Below are 22,725 nucleotides of genomic sequence, written 5' to 3' on the forward strand. Positions count from 1 at the left end.
CATAGCTGCAGGGTCGCACAACTCAGCACACAAGTGATTGCCCCCTCTTTTCTCCCCACCAAAAGAGCTTTCTATTGGTGGGGTCTGATCGCCCCCCAGTTGTTTATTTTTTATTGTAAATATTTACAGTTTTTTTTTTTTTTTTTTTAAATACACGTTTTGCTCCCTCCTCAGTCGGCAGTGATAGGCTTCAGCCTATCACTGCTGATCGCTCTTTTGTGCCCAGCTGATCGCAGCGCTGTACTCAGTAGGAAGACGGCCGCTCGGAGACTGAACGCGAGGCGATGCTCCGCCCCCCAAGCAGGAGTTGTGTGCAAAGCCTGCACGCGATCTCCTGCATTATCCGGCCCCAGGACCTAACGGTCCTGGGGCTGCCGCCACGTTCACGCCCATTGGCATGACGCGGTCGTTAGGTAGTTCTTAATTAACCATGAATATTTACCTTTAATATTCCCACGCCAGTATCCTCAGAAATGTCCCACACCAGGTGGTGGGCCGAAATTTCGCATATGCAAAATTTTGCATCGAAATTCGCAATTATGCATTGTAATCGTAATGCGAAATTTCTGGGAAAATCGTAATTTTGTATGTAATAGTAATATTTCATAATTTCGCATAATTTTTCGCATAATTTTTGCCAAAAATCGTCTAATTTTATGCCGACTTTAGTGGTTAACAGCAAAGCCCCCATACATGCTATTGCCACCAAAATTGCTACATACAATATGTTGAAGAGAATAATGGGTATAAGTCAAAAACAAATTTCAAAAAGACCTTGTAGTTATTGAGAAAATCAATTGTAAAAACGCCAAGAAAAATGGTTTTTAAATTGTCGTTTTTCTGAGTTTACAAACCCTTTGTTGTTTTTTTTTGCAAAATTCTTTATTGACTTGTACCCACCATTCTTAACATATGTGGCAATTTAGTTGTCAGTAGCATGTACGGAAGCTTTACTATTCACTGCCAAAGTTGGCACAAAATTACGCGAAAATGACGCACAATTTTATGTAAATTTACGAATGACTGACAAAATCAATTAAATGTACAAATCGTAATTACGTATAGGCGAAATTGATCATCCCTACCCACACCAAGCTTTTATAGGCTCATTTCTCCCGACACTTTACCGCCGGCTCCCACTGTTCTCCTCGTCCTCCCACACTTGTCACACCCACCCATGCCAGCACCTAGAGCACCCATGCATGCAAGCACCTAGAGCACCCATGCATGCCAGCACCTAGAGCACCCATCCATGCCAGCACCTAGAGCACCCATGCATGCCAGCACCTAGAGCACCCATGCATGCCAGCACCTAGAGCACCCACGCATGCCAGCACCTAGAGCACCCACGCATGCCAGCACCTAGAGCACCCACGCATGCCAGCACCTAGAGCACCCATGCATGCCAGCACCTAGAGCACCCACGCATGCCAGCACCTAGAGCACCCACCCATGCCAGCACCTAGAGCACCCACACATGCCAGCACCACGCATGCCAGCACCTAGAGCACCCACGCATGCCAGCACCTAGAGCACCCACGCATGCCAGCACCTAGAGCACCCACGCATGCCAGCACCTAGAGCACCCACCCATGCCAGCACCTAGAGCACCCACCCATGCCAGCACCTAGAGCACCCACCCATGCCAGCACCTAGAGCGCCCATGCATGCCAGCACCCAGAGCGCCCATGCATGCCAGCACCTAGAGCGCCCATGCATGCCAGCACCTAGAGCACCCACCCATCCCAGCACCTAGAGCACCCATGCATGCCAGCACCTAGAGCACCCACACATGCCAGCACCTAGAGCACCCACCCATGCCAGCACCTAGAGCACCCACCCATGCCAGCACCTAGAGCACCCACGCATGCCAGCACCTAGAGCACCCATGCATGCCAGCATGGGTAGGTGCGATAGATGTGGACATGTGGGGAGGACAGCGGGAGCTGGCGGTGCATTGTCTGCACGGGCTGGTGCTCTGTTATACTATGAGAACAAAGCATTTTTAAATACCCCTTCAAGGCTCCCCATTGCTCTATTAACAGACTGATGTTTCTATCACTTACAGGGGTTCTGCAACTACCTGCTAAAGTCTGCAGCCATTGACTTTAATGTTAAATGTGAGCGCAAACTTTTAACAGGAAATGTCACAATCAGGGCTTGATTCACTAAACTGTGATAACTCCTATCACGGCCGTTTTAACGCACCTGATTGCGAATTTTCACGAAAATGACTGCGATATGAGTGATCACGGTTTAGTGAATCAAGCCCTAAATGTGAACAGGCAAGCGGCGGAAGTTCGCCGGGAACTGTTCTCCCGGTCAGGGTAGTACTGAGCTGGGGGCTCGGGAGAACCACCGGTAGGCCGTTTAATTACAGGGTGACGTCACCTGTTATGTGAGTGCCCTCCCTGGACCCCCTGTAATTCTGCCTGACGTCCGTGGCCAGCGCGTGCGCAGTAGGCATAATGGTAGCTGTTCACCTCAAGCACAGCCTACTGCGCTGCTTGAGGTGCATGATGACGTCAGTAGGGCTGGAGTTGTGGGAAGGCCCAGGACTAGGGCAACGAAATTTGCTACCTTCTATGGGGCGGGTGACAGGGTAACTGCACCTGTCGCTGTCGGCTGAGCTGCCCGCAGATGCCCGCCCTGCTGGCCGCTTTGCTCTGTCTGCGCTGTGAGCAGAGCAGGTCAGGTGGAGGCGGCCGCAGTTGCCTGGCTACTACGAGGAGGAGGGAGCCCGGAGGACTGGAGGAGATCGGCGGTGTGCACGGCGGCAATGGAGTGAAGCTGCCTGGACTTGAGCAAGCCTGCCTGCACCTGGCAGCCAGTAGGCAGACTCTCACTCCTGAGTCCCAGGCAGTTCAGGCTTCAAACTTAGATGTGGCGGGGGAGAGCGGGTGGATCTCGCAACAGTGCCCCACCTGTCAATCAACTTCACTGACGTGACGACACGCGTGACGTCACGTCTGCACAGCACAGGCCAGGAGACTGTAGTGGATGGAGAGGTCTTGCGGTGCTGCTGGGGCTGATGGAAGCATGAGAGCCCCCAGTGCGCAGGCGCTGAGAAGAACGAGACCCCCTTCCCTATAATCTGCTGCGCACGGCACATGCCTGCCTGGCTCCAGCTTTTTCAGCCTTAAAGGGACACTTAAGTAAAAAAAAAATGAGTTTTACTCACCTGGGGCTTCCAAAAGCCCCCTGCAGCTGTCCGGTGCCCTCGCCGTCTTCCTCCGATCCTCCTGGCCCCGCCGGCAGCCACTTCCTGTTTCGGTGACAGGAGCTGACAGGCTGGGGACGCGAGTGATTCTTCGCGTTCCTGGCCACAATAGCGCCATCTATGCTGCTATAGCATATATCATATACCATATAGCAGCATAGAGGGTGCTAATGTGTATGGGAACGCGAAGAATCACTCGCATCCCCAGCCTGTCAGCTCCGGCTGTCACCGAAACAGGAAGTGGCTGCTGGCGGGGCCAGGAGGATCGGAGGGAGACGGCGAGGGCACCGGAGAGCTGCAGGGGGCTATTGGAAGCCCTAGGTGAGTAAAACTCATTTTTTTTGTTTGACTTAAGTGTCCCTTTAAAGGGAACCTAAACTGAGAATTATATGGATTTTTACTTTTAAAATAATACCAGTTGCCTGACTCTCCTGCTGATCCTGTCTCTCTAATACTTTCAGCCACAGCCCCTCAACAAGCATGCAGATCAGGTGCTCTGACTGAAGTCAGACTGGATTAGCTGCATGCTTGATTCAGGGTTGTGACTCAGACACTACTGCAGCCAAATACATCAGCAGGACTGCCAGGCAACTGGTATTGTATAAAAGTACACTTCCATATCCCTCTCAGTTAAGGTTCCCTTTAAGTACAGTTAGAAATCGCCTACTGCAGCATGTGACCATCACAAGCTGTGAGCTGCACCTGTAATGCTGCCCAGCTTCCTATCCTCCGCAAGTCACAGGACACTATTCTGTCTCCGTCCCCTGTGACTTCAGTTTGAGCTGGATTTCTCTCTCCCCTCCCTCCCTTTTGCTATTTAGTATTTAGCAGCATTTGTGCCTCTGGCAGATCCTCCTCCTGTGAGGTCAGATGAGATCAAAGGTCTTGCAGCTACCGTGCTGCTGGAGCTGACATCCTGATCCAGGCAGCGTGTGGAGGAAGGAGACAGAAGGCTTTAGTAAGACTCTCTCTCCCACCCACTCTCTCTCTTCTCTGTCTCTCCCTCTCTCTTTCTCTCCATTTCTCCCTGACCCCTCTCTCACCCCTTCTCTCTCTGCCCCCTCCCCCTTTTTTCCCCTGGCTCTTTGCCCCTCCCTCTCTTTCTCCCCCCTCTATCTGCCCCCTTTCTCTCTCTGTCCCCCTTTCCCTCTTTCTCCCCATCTCTCTCTACCAAAATGAAGCAGGCTTGTCCAAATGTGCCTTTAGCATACCTCAAGCGGCTCTGTTTGTACTGTGGATGGAGAAAAGGCTTTCTCTGCATCACTCTCACATACAGCATTTCCTTGTGTAAAGTGCGCTGAATGGTTGAACGATGCCCAGTGACTCCATCTGCAGCCAGATGATGTTGTAGGTCTTGGGTGCTGGTCTTTGGGTTGACTCTGACTGTTCTCACCATGCGTCGCTTCTGTCTATCCGAGATTTTTCTTGGTCTACCACTTCGAGCCTTAACTTGAACTGAGCCTGTGATCTTCCATTTCCTCAATATGTTCCTAACTGTGGAAACAATCAGCTGAAATCTCTGAGTCAGCTTTCTGTATCCTTCCCCTAAACCATGATGGTGAACAATCTTTGTCTTTAGGTCATCTAAGAGTTGTTTTGAGACCCTCTTCAGAGAAAATTAAAATAGGAGGGAAACTTACAATTACCCCCTTAAATATTTCCTCATAATTGGATTCACCTGTGTGTGTAGGTCAGGGGTCACTGAGCTTACAAAGCCAAATTAAGTTCCAATAATTAGTTTAAAGGTTTTGGAATAAAATGACAAATTTTATGCACCTGCCCAATTTTGTTTAAACAATTATTGTGCACTTTCTGTAAATCCAATAAACTTAATTTCACTTCACAAATACCACTTTGTCTCCTATATGATATATTTAACTGACATTTTTTTATCGTAACAACCAACGATTTATACAGGAAAATCATGGCGATTAACAAGATTGCCCAAACTTTCGCATCCCACTGTGTGTATGTGTGCGTGTATACATACACACACACAACATATAACGGTTCGCCGGCGAACTTCCGTAGAACCGTGAACTTTTCCAGAAGTTCTGTTCGCCCCCATAGTGCATCATGAGGGTCAACTTTGACCCTCTACATCAGTCAGCAGGCACATTGTAGCCAATTAGGCTACACTCCCTCCTGGAGCCCCACCCCCCCTTATAAAAGGCAGGCAGCGTCAGGCATTGGACTCACTCGTGTGCCTGCATTCATTCGAGAAGGGAAAGCTGCTGCAGACTCTCATAGGGAAAGATTAGTTAGGCTCTTGTAGGCTTCTTAGCTTGCTCCTTGCTGATTCTTATTGCTAAAAAAGCACCCCTCAACAGCTCTTTTGAGAGCTAATCTTGTTGAGACTACCTGTGTGTGTGACAGCTGCACATTGTAATAACCATCACTGCATATACCTACTACCTGTTGTTCACTTCAGTGCACCCACCCACATACGTGAGCGCACGCAGTGTCACTGTGCCTGTCCGGTACCTGTCTGTGTGTGACAGGTGCACATTGTAATAACCATCACTGCATATACCTACTACCTGTTGTTCACTTCAGTGCACCCACCCACCTACGTGAGCGCACGCAGTGTCACTGTGCCTGTCCGTTACCTGTCTGTGCGTGACAGGTGCACATTGTAATAACCATCACTGCATATACCTACTACATGTTGTTCACTTCAGTGCACCTACCTACCTATGTGAGCGCACACAGTGTCACTGTACCTGCTCGGTACCTGTGTGTATGTGTGATGGGTGCACATTTGTAATACCATCACTGCATATACCTACCTGTTGTACACTTCAGTCAGTGCACCCACCCACCTATGTGAGCGCACGCAGTGTCACTATGCCTGTCCGGTACCTGCCTGTGTGTGACAGGTGCACATTGTAATAACCATCACTGCTTATACCTACTACCTGTTGTTCACTTCAGTGCACCCACCCACCTACGTGAGCGCACGCAGTGTCACTGTGCCTGTCCGGTACCTGTGTGTATGTGTGATGGGTGCACATTTGTAATACCATCACTGCATATACCTACCTGTTGTGTTCAGTGCACCCACCTACCTATGTGAGTGCACGCAGTGTGATATAGCACTCCGTGCATACCTGTTATCTGCACCTGTGTGACTGCATATTGTATTACTCAAGGCAGTGCACACCTTTCACTTCACCCCCCCCCCCCCCCCCGATATGGACAAAATGGACAAAACAGGTAGAGGCAGACCCAGAGCAAGGCCACACGGCAGGTCTGTGCGAGGTCATGCTGATGTGATTTCGTGCGGCCTTGGACCAAAGTACAGTGCTCAGAAGAAGGCACGTCCCATCAACTTCCAAGATTATCAGGATGTGGTTGACTATTTAACACAGAACACCTCATCTTCCGCAGCCACCAGCACTACTCCAAGTACCACATCCACTGCATTTGACAGTTCGCAGGAGTTATTTGGTGGGGAAATCGTTGATTCACAGCCATTATTGTTACAAGATGAAGGCGCTAAGCAAGTTACACCACCTCATATGTCTGAGTTAGGCGACACTATGGATGTAAGGTGTGAGGAGGAGGATGAAGTACCTGCTGTTGGTGCAGTTTATGAGGTGCCTGAGGCAAGCGAAGCTGGGCAGGATGATATGATTTGTTTGATCAGCTGATAGATTTTCAAAGCTCTGATTTGCTGTGATCCCATCCTGCTTGTGCACATGATCATGACACTTGTAATGTGGACTTTAAACTAAGGTTAGCTGGGATGAGATGGCCACTTAGAAGCGAGCTCTAGTGTGCATTCACAGTTGCATGTCCACTAGTGTTTGCACCAAATGGCGAACATGTTTCCAGCCGTGCGTTTGCATCTGGATACACCAATTTTCACCAGGTTCCCTCAATACTATTTGTTACACTCTGGAAAAATGTATACAGTAGTTGGAAAATGTTATCTACAGTAAAATAACTATTTACGCTTGGTGTGGTGAGGCAAAGCAGTTAGAAATTGTACCTGAGGCGCCTTGTTAAAAATGGCACCATTAAAAGCTGCGATTAGCGGGGGTTAGCTACTTCTATCCGTTATTTTCTGTTTTAGCCACTTATAACCACTATTTAGCTATTTACAGCTGCTATTCAATGTTTATAGCTACTGACGCTTTTAACAGTGCTACCTGTAGCAGTGAAAATATTGGGGTTTAGGAAATAGGGGAAATTAGTGTTAGGGGTGGGGAGGGTCCTTAGGGGTTAAGGTTAGGCACCAGGGAGGGTTAAAGTTAGGCACTGTGGGGTTAAGGTTAGGTACCACCAGGGGGGAATTAGAGTTAGGTATGGGTAGAGGGAGTGCTCTGTGTGAGAGTTGGGTTAGGTTGGGTCAAAGTATAGATTACCGTTATTTTACTATCCATATTAAGTTGTAACATATTGCTATTTGTACCGATATTCTACTACCAACATTCTCCAACGTCCTTTTTTACCAGGTGCCTTTATTACATGTATGTGTGGTGGGGACGGCTAATTTATTAGAAAAGTCAACTCATTACTGTGTATTGTTTCTTTCTACCTGTCCATGTTCTATCTATCTATCTATCTATCTATCTATCTATCTATCTATCTATCTATCCCCATTATTTGTATTTATGTTTTTTGTTTTTATTACTATAGACTGAACTCTTTGCCGCCAGGCACCAGCGAGTCACTTTCGTTTTTCAAAGAAAATGTGCAGACAAAATACCTTCTTCATATGCTGGATATTCTTCTTCTGCCATATCGCTATCCTATTTGCTTCCACCAGTTCAGACAACTGTCCCCGTAAGTAGTTTAGAGTCTTATATTATTCATTCCAATTAATATACCTTAATACAGACTGGGGTGGGGGGGTATGGGGTGGAATGGATTCCAAGTGTGGAAAAAAAACTCCCTCTTCTTGATGGTAATAAAAACAAAAACAAAACAAACCCCCCCCCCCCCCCCAAAAAAAAGACAGCCATAAATAAGTAGTGATTAAGTCAATACAATAATAAAAGAGGCTTTAAATAGAGTGTGACACTGTAGACTGAAACACAAAAGGCAGCAGCTGATCCCATCTCCCATTCTATCGGGAGCATTCACCCCAGTGACAGACGTGGGGAGCCATATTATAGAGTTCAAGAAATTATGATAATCAGTGTCAGCACCCACCACAATCATCTATAAACACACCCACTAACACCCCGATGATCTGTTTGGGGAAAGGAATAGATTTCTTATGTGAAAAGGGGTATCAGCTACTGATTGGGATGAAGTTCAAGCCAAGATTAAAGTTCCTCTTTAAAAAAAAAAAAAGAGAATAAAAATAAAGGGATTTAGATACTTCTCACGGTAGTGGAAAACGTCTCGATCCTCCAGAGGCATCCTCCATCCCTTCCGTCATTCCAGTGGCGGGACCCTCGAAGTCGTACTCCCATACAAGCACGGATGTTGCTGCACTACGGAGGCACAAGACGACATGTAACTGTGCAGTAGTATGGAACTGCCATTCGCGTTTGGTGGGAAATGCCGAGCCTGTTCGGTTCCGTGCTAGCTGTGCAGTGCCGCTTGCAGAGGTCTCAGCACTGGAACGGTGAGGAGGAGGATGCCTCTCCCAAGGTAAGTACCCAAACTGGGCATTTCTTTTCCCTTCAGGTTCTCTGTAAGCAATCAGCATAATATTATGCAGGTACAATTAGGCATAAAGAACAACATACAATTAAGTAAATAGTATAAAGTAGCATAAGGGGTACCAGCACACCTCCCAACTTTTTGAGATGAGAAAGAGGGACACTTTAGCCACGCCCCTGCCACACCCCTGATCACGCCCTGTCACACCCCTAGTCACGCATACCGTAAAGATTTCATAAGAAAAATATATTGTTAGAATTCAAACCCCACTGGTCCTTTCTATCCTGGTTCATTTTCCTTCATTTTAACATTTTAAAATTAGTATTATATCAATTTAAATGATGGGAATAAAGTTGAGTCAATTAAACACATTTTTTAGTTGAGAAATATATATATTTACATAGAAAGAGGGACAAATGAGGAGGAAAGAAGGACAGAGGGACGGGGCTTCCAAAGAGGGACTGTCCCTCCGAAAGAGTTGGGAGCTATGGGTACCAGCATACGCATCATACTTTCTATTAATTTTATAAATGTAGTGGTTAAACGCTCAAGTTCAGTCTCTACTGTAGAAGATGTTGCACTTCATCTTTAGTGAGGAAGACCTGTATCAGGGCAGCAATATCTCTCCCCCAATGTGAAAGGACTCGCCAGATTGAGCGGCCAAGCCCGGCCCGATAGCACATCAGGGGTATAGGCCACTCCTCAGCCTCTCCAGCAACCTCTGCTGCTGGGCACTCTCCACTGCTGAGCTACTTTTCACTGGCCAGTTAATGTCACCTCCAGAGAAATGAAACGCTTCACATAGTGTACAAGTACCAGGGATTGTTTCCCAAGTTTATTAAAAATTTTTTTTTTTACTAAAAACAGCGTTAAGCTGATGTACAAAAACGGCCTGCATGTGCCTAGGACTGGGGGATAGTAGTCAGCCATATGCTCTAGTGTGCCAGCCACAAACAGATTCCTCCCCGCTTCCGAACCCAAAAGCACTGCCGCTAGTTCAAACAGTACAAACACGCCGACCAATCACTGCGTCCGGTGACTTCAGATGTCGTCTATTAATTTTAAGTATTCTATAATTCTATATCCTATATAATTAAGTACAAAATAGGCAGGTAAATCCGCAGGTGAAGGCTAAATATAGATTAGAAGACAATATAAAAGGCATTTGTGCTGGTTGTGCAACAATCCCTAAAGGGTGACCATAGGGTCTGCAGAAAGAAAACAGACCAGAAAAGAAAGCATGTCTAGCAACTTTTTCCCTGCAGCTTAAGGACACTATGGAGGGTCACATCATAATTTATTGTATTGTATTGTATTATACTGTATGTACTCATTGAATCTATACTTAAAATTTGATCATACTCCCAAAACTAAAATTGCAGCAACTCCTTTTAGTTATGTAAAGGAATATTTGAAAGCATTCCCAAGTACTCCCTATCCATACAATTGTTTGTTTTTATGGCAGAGAGCAGAAGAAACTTGCTTATCTCTTGTCGTTGGCAAAGGCAAGAATTTCTCTGTACCTTTGTGCAATTTTTTAGCATGCTTTTAGACCCTAAAACCTGGAAAAAAAATCATACCGCAGAGAGATCTGCAACAGCCCCAGCACTCACTAACCTCCCTGGGATCCAACGCTGCAGTTCTCCCTCTGTCCTCCGGGTGGTGCTGTACACCCATAGTGAGACTTCCGACTGTCATCATGACGACAAAGGGTGATCTCACCAGGATGAAGCAGAGCCTCAGAGGAGAGGAAAAAGAATGGAGGTCGAGATCGGGATCCCCCGGGAGGTGAGTGATAAAGGCCCGCTGCGCGCATTGTGAGTAAAACCGCCCACTGCGCGCATTGTTCTGCATAGACCTCCCGGCGGCTACCATGAGGTAAGCTTGGGATAACCGCTCCTAGCTTGTTTTTTTTTCTCCCCGAGCTGGACTCATGATAACCGCTAAGGAGGTTAAACAATACCAGTTGCCTAGCAGCGCTGCTGGTCTATTTGGCTGCAGTAGTGTCTGAATCACACCAGAAACAAGCATGCAGCTAATCTTGTCAGATCTGAAAATGTCAGAAACACCTGATCTGCTGCATGCATGTTCAGGGTCTATGGCTAAAAGTAATAGAGGCAGAGGATTAGCAGGGCTGACAGGCAACTGGTATTGCTTAAAAGGAAACTAATATGGCAGCCTCCAAATCCCTCTCACTTCAGTTGTCCTTTAAATGATTCTGAGAATGTTTGATCCAGTCGGTGAACCAATGGAAAGCTTTAACCATTTCTGCCGCCCAGACTTGAAGCTCACGTGCGGGCGGCTGCTCTGCTGCGGTGCCGCGCTTCGGCGCACTCCCTTGCTGCCCCCTGGTAGCCCTGGGAACAGTGAACGGGAACATGGTTCCCGATCACCGATCAGTGTCCCCAGCAGAAAAACCGAAGCGCTCTTACAAGAGGCTTCAGTCTTTTTGCACGTAAACATTTCCGCGTCCTCCTTGTGCTTCCGGAAACACAAGGAGAAAAAAATAACTGAAGGTGGCCATCTTGTGGCCAAATAGCAAAACTACATTTACATATTTTTTACATTACAATTTACACATATAATAACATTAAAAATTAACTGTTTATTTCCCACACCAAAATATTACCCAAATTAGCAAAATGTACCACCCAAAGAAAGCCTAATTAGTGTCGGAAAAAACAAGATATAGATCAATAAATTGTGATAAGTAGTGCTAAAGTTATTAGCGAATGAATGGGAGGTGAAAATTGCTCTGATGCATAAGGTGAAAAAACCCCACGGGCTGAAATGGTTTAAGATGTATTTTGCCAGGCCTCCTATCTTGCAGTGTAATAGGGTGATGCATGGCGACTGTACCAGTTCTCCTGGTGGGTCAGTGCAGTGAGAAGTGTCAGTGCCAGGGGAGCCTGGCAAAGGTGCACAGAGGTCAGGAGAGTGTTGGGTTGCCTGGCATTTAATGGTAATGAGTAACAGGACAGATGTGGGAAGTGTCAGGGTCCCGGGGCTGTGGCTGTGGTAAGCAGCTGACCCTTGGCAGTGCGTCTACGGGTGCCCAGCATTGCAATGGTGGCGAGTGGCAGTATAACAAACTGGAAGTGCCAAGTAGGTGACAGATCTTTAAAGGATACATGAGGTGACATGTCACATGATGAGATAAACATGTGTATGTACAGTGCCTAGCACACAAATAACTAGGCTGTGTTCCTTTTTTTCTTTCTCTGCCTGAAAGAGTTAAATATCAGGTATGTAAGTGACAGTTTCTATCTGGTCTAGCCCAGGTCAGACTATAGCGGAGCTCTCTCTGATTAGGAATTACCACAAACCATAAAAACATAAAACACTTTCTTGGCTTCTGAAAGCAGAAAAGAGATAAAAATAGTCAATAGTTTATAGATTTTAGCTCTGACATACTTCAATGCATGTGTCATTGAGCAGAGATAATGAAACCGTAAAAGCTTAAAAAGTAGATTTAAAAATATAACTTTGAGATATCCAAAAAAGTCATTTTTTAGGAGAAGAATTTTTTTTTTTTATCTTATCAGATTATTTTCACCTCGTGTTTCCACATTAAGCAAAAAGAAAGAAGTACACAGAGACAAAGATGACATCAGGAGAAAGAACACAGATACCATGTTTTTTTTTTTTCTTAAATTAAATTATTTTATTGTACTTTACAATAAATGTAAAGTAAATCTCTACTCCTATTTACCTGGAAGGGTTGGATATCTGAAGGTTCCTTTATTAAATGGGGCTCCCAGATTCCATTATAAGCCCCCCAGTTACCGCTAGGTATGAGCGGGAACGCCCTACAGTGTGCAGGAGGCGAGAGCGAGGTATGTGATGGACTCATGAAGGGTTAACGCACCTAACCACTACCTGTATTCCAATGTATTCTATGCTGCATAACATCTTCTTACATTTCCGCCTTCTAAAAAAAAAAAAAAAAAAGACAAAGACAAACACTTATATCGCGCTTTTCTCCTGGCGGACTCAAAGCACCAGAGCTGCAGCCACTAGGACGCGCTCTATTGGCAGAAGCAGTGTTAGGGAGACTTGCCTAAGGTCTCCTACTGAATAGGTGCTGGCTTACTGAACAGGCAGAGCCGAGATTCGAACCCACGTCTCCCATGTCCGAGGCGGAGCCCTTAACCATTAGGGCAGTTCAGACTGCACGCGTTTCCAGCCGCGTTTTGGAAACGCGTGCAGGAGGCAGACGCGCACGACATCAGACAGTGCATAGAGTGCACTGTCTGATGTTCACACCGCATGCGTTCCGGACCAGTGCGGTCCGGGAACGCATTGCTGTATGCAGATTTTGCAAAAACGCACGGCTGTCCCATTCACTTTTCAGTGATGGGTTTCAGCCACGCAACGCATACAAACGCGGATGGCGTGCGTTCGCATGCGTGGCCGTCCGCGTTTTGTAATGTGAACCGGCCCTTACACTATCCAGCCAAGCTAAGTAGAGATGGTCAGAAATGCCCATTTCCGATTCCACGGAAATTCCGATTTCTACCCATGCCAATTTCTGTATTTTTTTGATTTCCAATTTTAAATTTTTCAGATTTCCGAGTAATTTTACTAGTGATTTTTTTTTGTGTCAGAATAAAAAACAAACAACAAACAAATGGAAACATGGAAATTGGGAAAATGGAAAATCAGTCTTGTGATTGGTCTAAAATTATCGAAGTGATCCGAGGTTTGCAGAAAAATTCTGCATACTTTGATTGGTCCATTGCTTCCGAATTCTGTGACTGGGCTTAAATCAACAAGTTGCAGTTAATCGGATTTTCACGGAATTCGGATTTCCATTTTCCGTTTTCTGAATTCCCATCGGAAATGCCAATTTGTGATCGGATTCCTAATGAGCACCCCTACTTCTAAGCCAATCAATGCAGCATCCCTTAGGCTGGTTTCACACCAGGACGTTGCGTTAGAGGGGACGTTAAGGTCGCATAACGTGCCCCAAACGCAACGCCTGGTGCTCTCTGGTGTGGACGTCGGAGTGAGCCGCGTTGTGCAGCTCACTCTGGTGTCAGTGATGCCGTGATGCGTACTCTTGGACACATGCGGCATCACGTGGTCCCGCCCGGCCAATCGCCGCACAGAGCGGCCGCTCCAAGAAGTAAACACTGCACGTCACTGAGTGCAGTGAATATTAATTAGCCATGTGCCCGGCCGCTCTCCACTCCTCCCCAACTTCACTGAGCATGTGCAAGCAGTCTAACGCGGCTCTGCCGCGTGTAAAGTACTGCATGCAGTACGTTGTGTTATGGCGCAGCGTTACACTGTAACGCAACGTGGGCACTGTGAACAGCCCATTGATTTTTCATTACTGTGCGGTGGGCTGCGTTACAGGCTGCTCTAACGTGCGCCTCTAACGTCCCACTGTGAAACCAGCCTTAAAGTTTTTTAAGAGCATATGTGTAGTAGCACACTTTGATTCTCTCTAACAGCAGGGAGCGCGAGTAATAATGAAATAACATCTGGGGGAGCAATAGTGGTGCCGGCATATCATTATGGTCTATAGCGCCGCCGTAATGACCAGTTCAGAGTTTGCGCCATAATTACCTGTCCCACATGGGAGTATCTTCTAATAAGGATACCCCAGATCCACTTTCTTTACCCTTTCATCAAAATGACCCCCTTTACCTATTTAGTATTAATAATAAAAACCTTTATTAATGAAATATATATATATATATTCTTTCTTTCCAAGTCACCTTCTTTTCTTCTGTTTTTTCTTTCTTCTGTATTCTTGACTGAAAGGTGCCCCGCCCCCCAACTCCAGCTTTCACTTCTCATCAGGCTACCACCACTTCCCATCAAACCTTTGCCGGGCACCCCTGGCCCCATCAGACCCAGCTCCTGCAATGCCACTCCCTGCCACAGCACTGCTGGGCATCATTGCACATTGACCACTCAGCAGAGACACTGTTGGAACCGCCCACTGCAACTCCGCTCCCCTCTTGGACTCTGCCTCACTATTAAGCATCTTTATACCTTCCACTAGGGCTCCGCAGTCTGAACCAATGGGAATCCTCCCTGGGCATTTGCTAATTTAGTGGACCAATGGGGACCCATGATAGCAGATTCAAAGGTGCTTTTTGCCGGGGCTCTCTGTGTAACGCTCCCATTCGGATCGGAGCAGACCAATTCAGTGGCCACTCCACTCAGTTTTCACGTTGCGTCTGGGGGGTGGATGCATTGCCCTATAGGTGACTATGGGCAACACATCTGCTCTTCAGGAAAGATGCAGCAGGCCAGGATTCTGGGCTCAAGATCCATTATTTTAACAAGTGGAAGTGGATCTTATTTTTAACAATAGGATCCGCTTCCTGCATTGAGTGGAGGTCTAAAAAACGTACGTAACGGGCATGTTTTCTACACAAGTGGGAACCAAGCCTTATAGTAATGTGGCTGAACAGGGTACAAGTTGAGCACTCTTCCTCTGACACAGGAGACCTGGGTTCAAATCTTGGCTCTTCCTGTTCAGTAAGCCAGCACCTATTCAGTAAGGAGTCCTTGGGCTACACTCCTTAACCCCCTTGGCGGTCTGATTCTTTCCAGATTTTAGGGTCTAAAAGCGCTGCAATTTTTTTGCACCCTTTCAGACCCCAAAACCTGGAAAAAAATCATGCTGCCGGGGAGATCTGCAGCAGCCCAGCAATCACTCACCTCCCTGGCTCCAGCGCTGCAGCTAGACCTCCATCCTCTGGGTGGCGCTGCAACTCTAAAGTGAAATTGCCGGCTGTCGTCATGACGATCATGGCAATCTCACCAGGAGGAAGCAGGGCCCCGGAGGAGAGGAAAAAGAATGCCGGCCGACGTCAGGATCCCCGGGAGGTATGTAGAAACGCTCCCGCTGCAGGCATTGCTCTGCATTCAGCCTCCGGCGGCTACCCCGAGCAGAGGTCGGATCTCCGCTCTTTGCTGCGGTTTTCCACCCCGACCCTAGCTCGGGATTACCGCCAAGGAGGTTAACACTGCTGCTGCCTATAGAGCGCCTCCTAGTGGCTGGAACTCCGGTGCTTAGAGTCCAACTAGAGAAAAGCGCAATATGTGGTGGCTGGATAGTGTAATGGTTGATGGCTCTCTGCCTATTCAGCAAGCCAGCACCTATTCAGTAAGGAGTTCTTTGGGCAAGATTCCCTAACACTGCTACTGCACTGAGTGCGCACTAGTGGCTGCAGCTCTGGCCTAACACTGCTACTGCTCACTGAGTGCGCTCTAGTGGCTGCAGCTCTGGCCTAACACTGCTACTGCTCACTGAGTGCGCTCTAGTGGCTGCAGCTCCGGTCTAACACTGCTACTGCCTACTGAGTGCGCTCTAGTGGCTGCAGCTCCGGCCTAAAACTGCTACTGCCTACTGCGTGCGCTCTAGTGGCTGCAGCTCCGGCTCAACACTGCTACTGCCTATAGAGCGCCCCCTAGTGGCTGCAGCTCCGGCCTAACGCTGCTACTGCCTACTGAGTGCGCTCTAGTGGCTGCAGCTCCGGCCTAACACTGCTACTGCCTATAGAGCGCCCCCTAGTGGCTGCAGCTCCGGCCTAACACTGCTACGGCCTACTGAGTGCGCTCTAGTGGCTGCAGCTCCGGCCTAACACTGCTACTGCACTGAGTGCGCACTAGTGGCTGCCTCACAAGCACTTTGAGTCTGACAGGAGGAAAGCGTTATACAAAAAAAGGAATGTTCTGTGTCTTGTCTAATGAATCCCCAGCAAAATCATCTCTGAATTTGCCACCAGGATTTCTTATTGTATTCTTCACAACACTACAATTAGGCCCCATTCACACTTGAAAGCGCAAGCGTTGTTTTGCGTGAGTCATTTTTCAGTGGAAAAATCACTGAACACTGCGGCGATTTTTCCGCAATCGCGTTTAGAGCTTCTATAGCACTGAAACGCGATCGCCGGGAAATCACCTGAAAATGGTGCAGGCGACGCTTTGCGATTTGTGGCGATTACTGCAAATCGCCCAAGTAAGAACGAGCCCATAGGGTTTAAATACAATTACAAAAGCGCTAGCGTTTGAGCATTTTGCCGAAATCACCAGCAAAATGCTCTATTGTGAATGGACCCTATAGGGCTGTATTGGGGAGTGCTTTGCCTGAAGTCTGTACACAGTTTTATGTAAAGGGAGTAGTTGTCATAATAATCTAATTTTTTGTTTGCTTATTTTCCTTACCCAGCACTTGACGAATTCTGCCATTGTCCTAAAACCACAGATGAAAACAGGCAGTATACCTGTAGCAATTTAAAATGCCTTACTCAAATATCTGTGCGAATTCCTACAGAAGATACCAGTAAACTCTGTGGGAATCCATCTTCATCCAACACTGTAAACTTTAATGTAACTGGAAACGAAAGCTATGCTAAACAAATTAATGATATACATCTAACATACGAAGGCAATGAAGTGAACCTCACCTTTCTGAATACCAAGAACACTAACTACTGCATACGCTTTAAGGGACCATATGGACCTACCAAGGATTGTAACTTGATCATAACAGGTAAGGCAAGAATCTGCTCCACAGTTATAAATAGAGATGGCTCGAACCTTCGATTTTAGGCTCGTGAACCTCGAAATGCGAACTTCTGCAAAAGTTTGGGTTCGTGCGAACTTTGCGAACCGCAATAGATTTCAATGGGGAGGCGAACTTTGAAAACTACAAACATTTGTTGGCCATAAAAGGGAAGGAAAAGATGTTTCAAGGGGTCTAACACCTGGAGTTTTGCATGGCGGAGTGGGATACATGCCAAAAGTCCCGGGGAAAAATCTGGATGTGACCCACAGCAGCGTTTTAACCTCCCTGGTGGTACAATAAATCTGGCAGAGGGCAGCGCAGCACTTTAATTTTTTTTTTTTTTAAAGCATGTAGCTAGCCTAGCGCTAGCTAAATGCTTCCCCCTTCCCTTCGCTATCCCTCCCACCCCTCCGATCGCCGCCGGCGCTGTTACCCTGCAGGGAATCCCGTTCTGAACGGGATCCCCTGTATGGGCTTCCCCATCACCATGGCGACGATCGCGATGACGTCATCGACATCGTGACGTCAGCGGGTGTTCCGATCCACCCCTCAATGCTGCCTGGCACTGATTCGCCAGGCAGCGAAAGGGGTCTGGGGAGGGGGGGGGGGGGGCGGTGCGGCGTGGCGGATAGCGGCGAATCGGCGGGTAGCTGCAGCGATCGTTATGCACACGCAGCTAGCTAAGTGCTAGCTGCGTGTAGCAAAAAAAAATTATGTAAATCGGCCCAGCAGGGCCTAAACGGCACCCTCCGGCGGCTTACCCCGTGTCACACACGGGGTTACCGCCAAGGAGGTTAAGGGCAGAAATCACATTGCAATGCTAAATTGCAGGCATAAAGTGCTTTAAAACATCTTGCATGTGTATACATCAATCAGGTAGTGTAATTAGTGTACTGCTTCACACTAAACTCACTGTGTAACCCACCGCAAACAGCTGTTTGTGTAGTGACGGCCTTGCTGGACTGGTGTGCACCATGGCGAGAGTGCAAGCCATGGCAATTTTCAAGCCCATATGGTCGCCGGGCTGTGGTAGCTCAATGATAGAACAACAGTGACTGTCCAACTGATCAAATGTTGTTCTGTCCGCAATGAAGCAATGACCTTATTATCTTGGGTATAACCCTACCCCCCCCCCACCCCACCCCCCCCGTCACACTCATATAGCCGGCGGTCATTGCTTCATTGTATTACGCAAGCCCCTTCACCGCAGCAAGGTAACGATCACAAATGGGAGTTGACACATGTACATGCCTTTTTGTTTTGTTGTTGCAGTTGCAGTGCAGCCAGAAAAATTAGGCAGGCATGTACACGCACCAGAAAATGTTTTTATTATTTTTGTTAGCGACAAGGAATCCACCTGGCGTCCTGGACCCTGTTGGTGGTGGCGGAGAAGGTAGTCAAGCGGCCTGCAGGCAGAGATGCTGTGTATGCTGTGTGGGGACCGACTCCCTGCTTACCATCGGTCACCAGGTTGACCCAATGGGCTGTGTAAGTAATGTACCTGCCCTGACAAGAGTCTAACAAAGCTTTCCCTATGAGAGTCTGCAGCAGCTATATCCCCTCTCTAATTACTGCAGGCACACAAGTGAGTCCAATGCCTACCTGCCTTCTGCCTGCCTTTTATAAGGGGGTTGGGGCTCCAGGAGGGAATGTAGCTTAATTGGCTATAATGTGCCTGCTGACTGTGATGTGGAGGGTCAAAGTTGACCCCACTGACTTCATATAGTCCCTGCGGAAGGATCGGGGCACTCCAATTTGGAACCGGGGCATGTGCTACAAATGGTTTGCCCTAGCAACACCACTGTCTCCATAAACTTGCATGGCAATTGCAGTTTGTACTGGTTGAACTCGATGGACGTATGTCTTTTTTCAACCTATGTAACTATGTAACTATGTAACTATGTGGGGAAGCGCCGAGCGATTCAGCGCACAAGGCACATAAGCTAAAGATTACGGTTGTTTCCTGAATCTAAGGGAATTCTCTGCACACTGAATTTGCGTATGCTGGTCAGGCATGTTGTTCATAGGTTATAGCTTTAACTCTAAATCTACCTTTTTCAAAAGGAGCGAAATGAAACATCGCTGTCCAGCAGGAGGAAAGAGGACTCTCTAAACATCAGAATTACAAGATGCTATAAAAGCAATGCCCAGTATTAATAGGCTATTGGTTTTCTGCCCAGGGCCGGGCCGAGGCATAGGCTGGAGAGGCTCCAGCCTCAGGGCGCAGTGTAGGAGGGGGCACACAATTTATTCAGCTGTCATTCCTAATTGTGTATGAAGCAGAAAGAAATAAGTAAAGGGGATACATGGCAGTGACTGCAAGCCAGATAACTAGATATTAAGGTGTTGGGGAGGTTGTGGGCCCTGTGGCGCTTTTTAGTCTTATAGCAATCAGTGTGTGACGGCTGGGGTGGGAGGGATAGAGGGGCGCACTTTGGTGTCTCAGCCTTGGGTGCTGGAGGCCCTTGTCCCAGCTGTCTCCGCCATGCTGTTTTCTGTTTCCGTGACCAAAAAGTATTAACATGTATTCTATCATTGGCAGAGGCACCAGCAACGACCGCTCCCCCACCTGGTAAATAGTCATTTAGTTATTATTTTATGTATGGATACAATGAATGACTTTCCATTTGCACTTTTCCATGTCAGATTATGCAATACTGTGAAGCTGAACAGTGTGAACGGATCATGTGATGATGATTTTAATCATCAGATGTTATCTGAAGAGAAAACTGCTTGTGTAAATCAGTGGTTCCACAGACTGCAATAGATGTAATGAGGCAAAGCAGAAATACGTTGAGTTTTCCCTTTGGACAAGTAAGTTCTCCATTAAATTCAAGTAAACCTGAGACAAAAGGGGGAAAAGATACTTACCTGTGGCTTCCTCCTGCCTGCTGTAGTCCGCTGGATCCCTCACTGTCATTCTGGTCCCTTCCGTTGTGCTCCTGTGAAGTCCGGGAACCAGTTGGGTCACAGACTACTACACATGTGTGGTCCCGGTCATGCACACCAACCGTTTGTGCTCCTGTAGCCGGGAGCGTATTGCACAAGCGCAATCAGTCTTGACAAACTTGGCATGCGCAAAATGCTCCTGGCTATGGGAACACAGTTGGGTGCACCGCACAGCCAAGACTGGGCATGCGCATTAGTTCGCAACTCAGCTGAATTGTGGACTTTAGAGGGTTGTCAGCAGCAAAAACAGAGAGGACTGGGAGAACATTGAGGTAGCTGACGAGCTATAGGGAGGAAGGCCCAGGTAAGTAAAAATCTACCCCCTTCCCCTTGCCTCAGGTACACTTCTAGAGGCCCATATGCAAATTTTGAAAGGTCAAGGAGTAAGAACCTCCTCCTGGCACTCTTAACAATTAGCATATTCTTCTGCTATTGGATGAGTCCCGCCTTTACAGATGGGAGGAGTTCTCTGGAAATCTGGCACTAAATCCATGAAGAAGGCTGTATGAAGAGCCACAAAATATGTATGTTTCTGCCACAGAACCTTAACATTTTTACATAAGAGATCATCAGAATGCACATATTCTGGTTTCTTCTGCTTCCTGTCCATACAATTCAAAGTCCAAATTGGAATTAGAATACAATTAATAAGTTTTGGCAGTCATCTTGGCTTCCTTTTCCAGTTAATTCCAAAGCCCCAAAACAAGATGCACTGAAATTGATTGAGGAGTCAGCAGATTAAAAAAATTGAAAAAAAAAATTGGCGGGGGGTGAGGGTAGCAAGGGCGCTGAGAGAGGACTGGGAAGGCCCTATGACATCCAGAGCCGTCCAACTCCATAGGTGAGGGTTTTTTTCACAGTCGCTTCAGTGTTACATTAACCGTCCTGGCGGTATGGACGAGCACAGCTCGTCCATAGCCGCCGAGGCTGATATCTGCTGGGCCGATTTACTTGAAATAAACTGCGCCACACGCAGCTAGCAATTTGCTAGCTGCGTGTGGTCTTCGGTCACTGCCGCTCAGCGGCGATCGCCCGCACGCAGTGGGGGAAGAGGCCCCCGCCAGAGCCCTGCGCTGCCCGGACCGAACACTTTCGGGCAGCGCAAAGGGCTGGATCTTAGGCGTCTGACGTCAGGACGTCGACTGACGTCCATGACGTCATCCCGATCGTCACCATGGTGACGGGGTAAGCCCCACAAGAAATCCCGCTCTCCGCAGGATTTCTTGTTACTTGTGATCGCTGAAAGCGATCAGAAGGGCGCAGCATGTGCGCCCTCTAGTGGGCTTTCATGCTGCCAAAATGAAAAAAAAAAATGACATGGAAAAAACCCTGCCGCCACCACCCTGGCAATTTAAATAGAACGCCAGGGTGGTTAGAAACGGTTTCTAAAGTCTTGCTTCATTTCCACTGAATTACATTTACAAGATGCATAGTTCTAAAGCTGTTATCCACTCATATTTTCCACCAGGGAGGTATCAAACATTAATATCATCTCTTGTTTGGCTTCTGAGAAATTATCTTCTCTTGCTCTAATTGACAGAATTAATTAAACACTGGTATGACCAGTAGACTTTGTTGGTTATTTTACATTGGGCTTAAACATAAGAATATAAAATTTGTATCTTTCTAATACATAAGCAGATTCAAAGTATTTAACCCCCTACAGGTGGCCATACACTGTTCGATTTGCCATCAGATCGACCAACAGATAGATCCCTCTCTGATCGAATCTGATCAGAGAGGGATCGTATGGCCACCTTTACTGCAAACAGATTGTGAATCGATTTCAGCCTGAAACCGATCACAATCTGTGGAGCTGCCGCTGCTGCTGCCCCACTCCAGCTATACATTACCTGATCCGGCCGGCGCAAGTCCAGGCTGTCACCGCTGCTCCTCCGCTGGATTCTGGGTTCCACACCGGCTGGCTTTACTTCTTCCTGTCCGGGGAAGTTTAAACAGTAAAGGGCGCTCTACTGTTTAAACTTCCTGTCAGGACAGGAAGTAAGTGAAGCCAGCCGGTCAGGAACCCAGCGGAGAAGACGACAGCGGAGACCAGGGGACTCGCGCCGGCGGAGCAGGTAATGTATAGCCGCTAGCGTCAATCGTCGGACATTCGAACGCTGCTATCGATGCACTCCCGACCCGCCGACGATCGAGCAAAATCTTCCGCATGGACGGATCGATGGGAGCGATTGATTTCGGACGGAAATCGATCGTTCTGTCAGCGTTTGCGCAACGATTTCACAGCAGATTCGATCACAGTGATCGAATCTGCTGTATATCGGCGGGAAAATCGTTAGGTGTATGGGCCCCTTAACACAGATACTATACGTATATTCAAGACTGGTGTATCATTTGACTCTTTCATGTCACTATTCAAACTATTGTTTTACGACCTTTTTTT

At 47.4% G+C, this 22,725-nt stretch overlaps 1 protein-coding gene across 3 annotated transcripts in view; it reads left to right on the plus strand.

Annotated features, from left to right (window-relative positions):
• The window catches only part of LOC137541325 (uncharacterized), a 107,400-nt gene that overhangs the window by 59,752 nt on the left and 24,923 nt on the right, over nucleotides 1-22,725 (plus strand). The window contains exons 1-4 of one of the 3 annotated variants that reach the window (XM_068262574.1): nucleotides 4,125-4,178; nucleotides 7,865-8,011; nucleotides 17,034-17,357; nucleotides 19,915-19,944. In XM_068262574.1, coding sequence (XP_068118675.1) covers nucleotides 7,918-8,011; nucleotides 17,034-17,357; nucleotides 19,915-19,944 — 448 coding nt within the window. In that variant the 5' untranslated portion in view covers nucleotides 4,125-4,178; nucleotides 7,865-7,917. Of the gene's footprint in view, nucleotides 1-4,124; nucleotides 4,179-7,864; nucleotides 8,012-17,033; nucleotides 17,358-19,914; nucleotides 19,945-22,725 lie in introns of those variants that run through there. The other 2 variants (XM_068262573.1, XM_068262575.1) reach the window with 2 other exon arrangements.

The sequence above is a fragment of the Hyperolius riggenbachi genome, chromosome 12, assembly GCF_040937935.1.
Source record: "Hyperolius riggenbachi isolate aHypRig1 chromosome 12, aHypRig1.pri, whole genome shotgun sequence".
NCBI lineage: Eukaryota > Metazoa > Chordata > Amphibia > Anura > Hyperoliidae > Hyperolius > Hyperolius riggenbachi.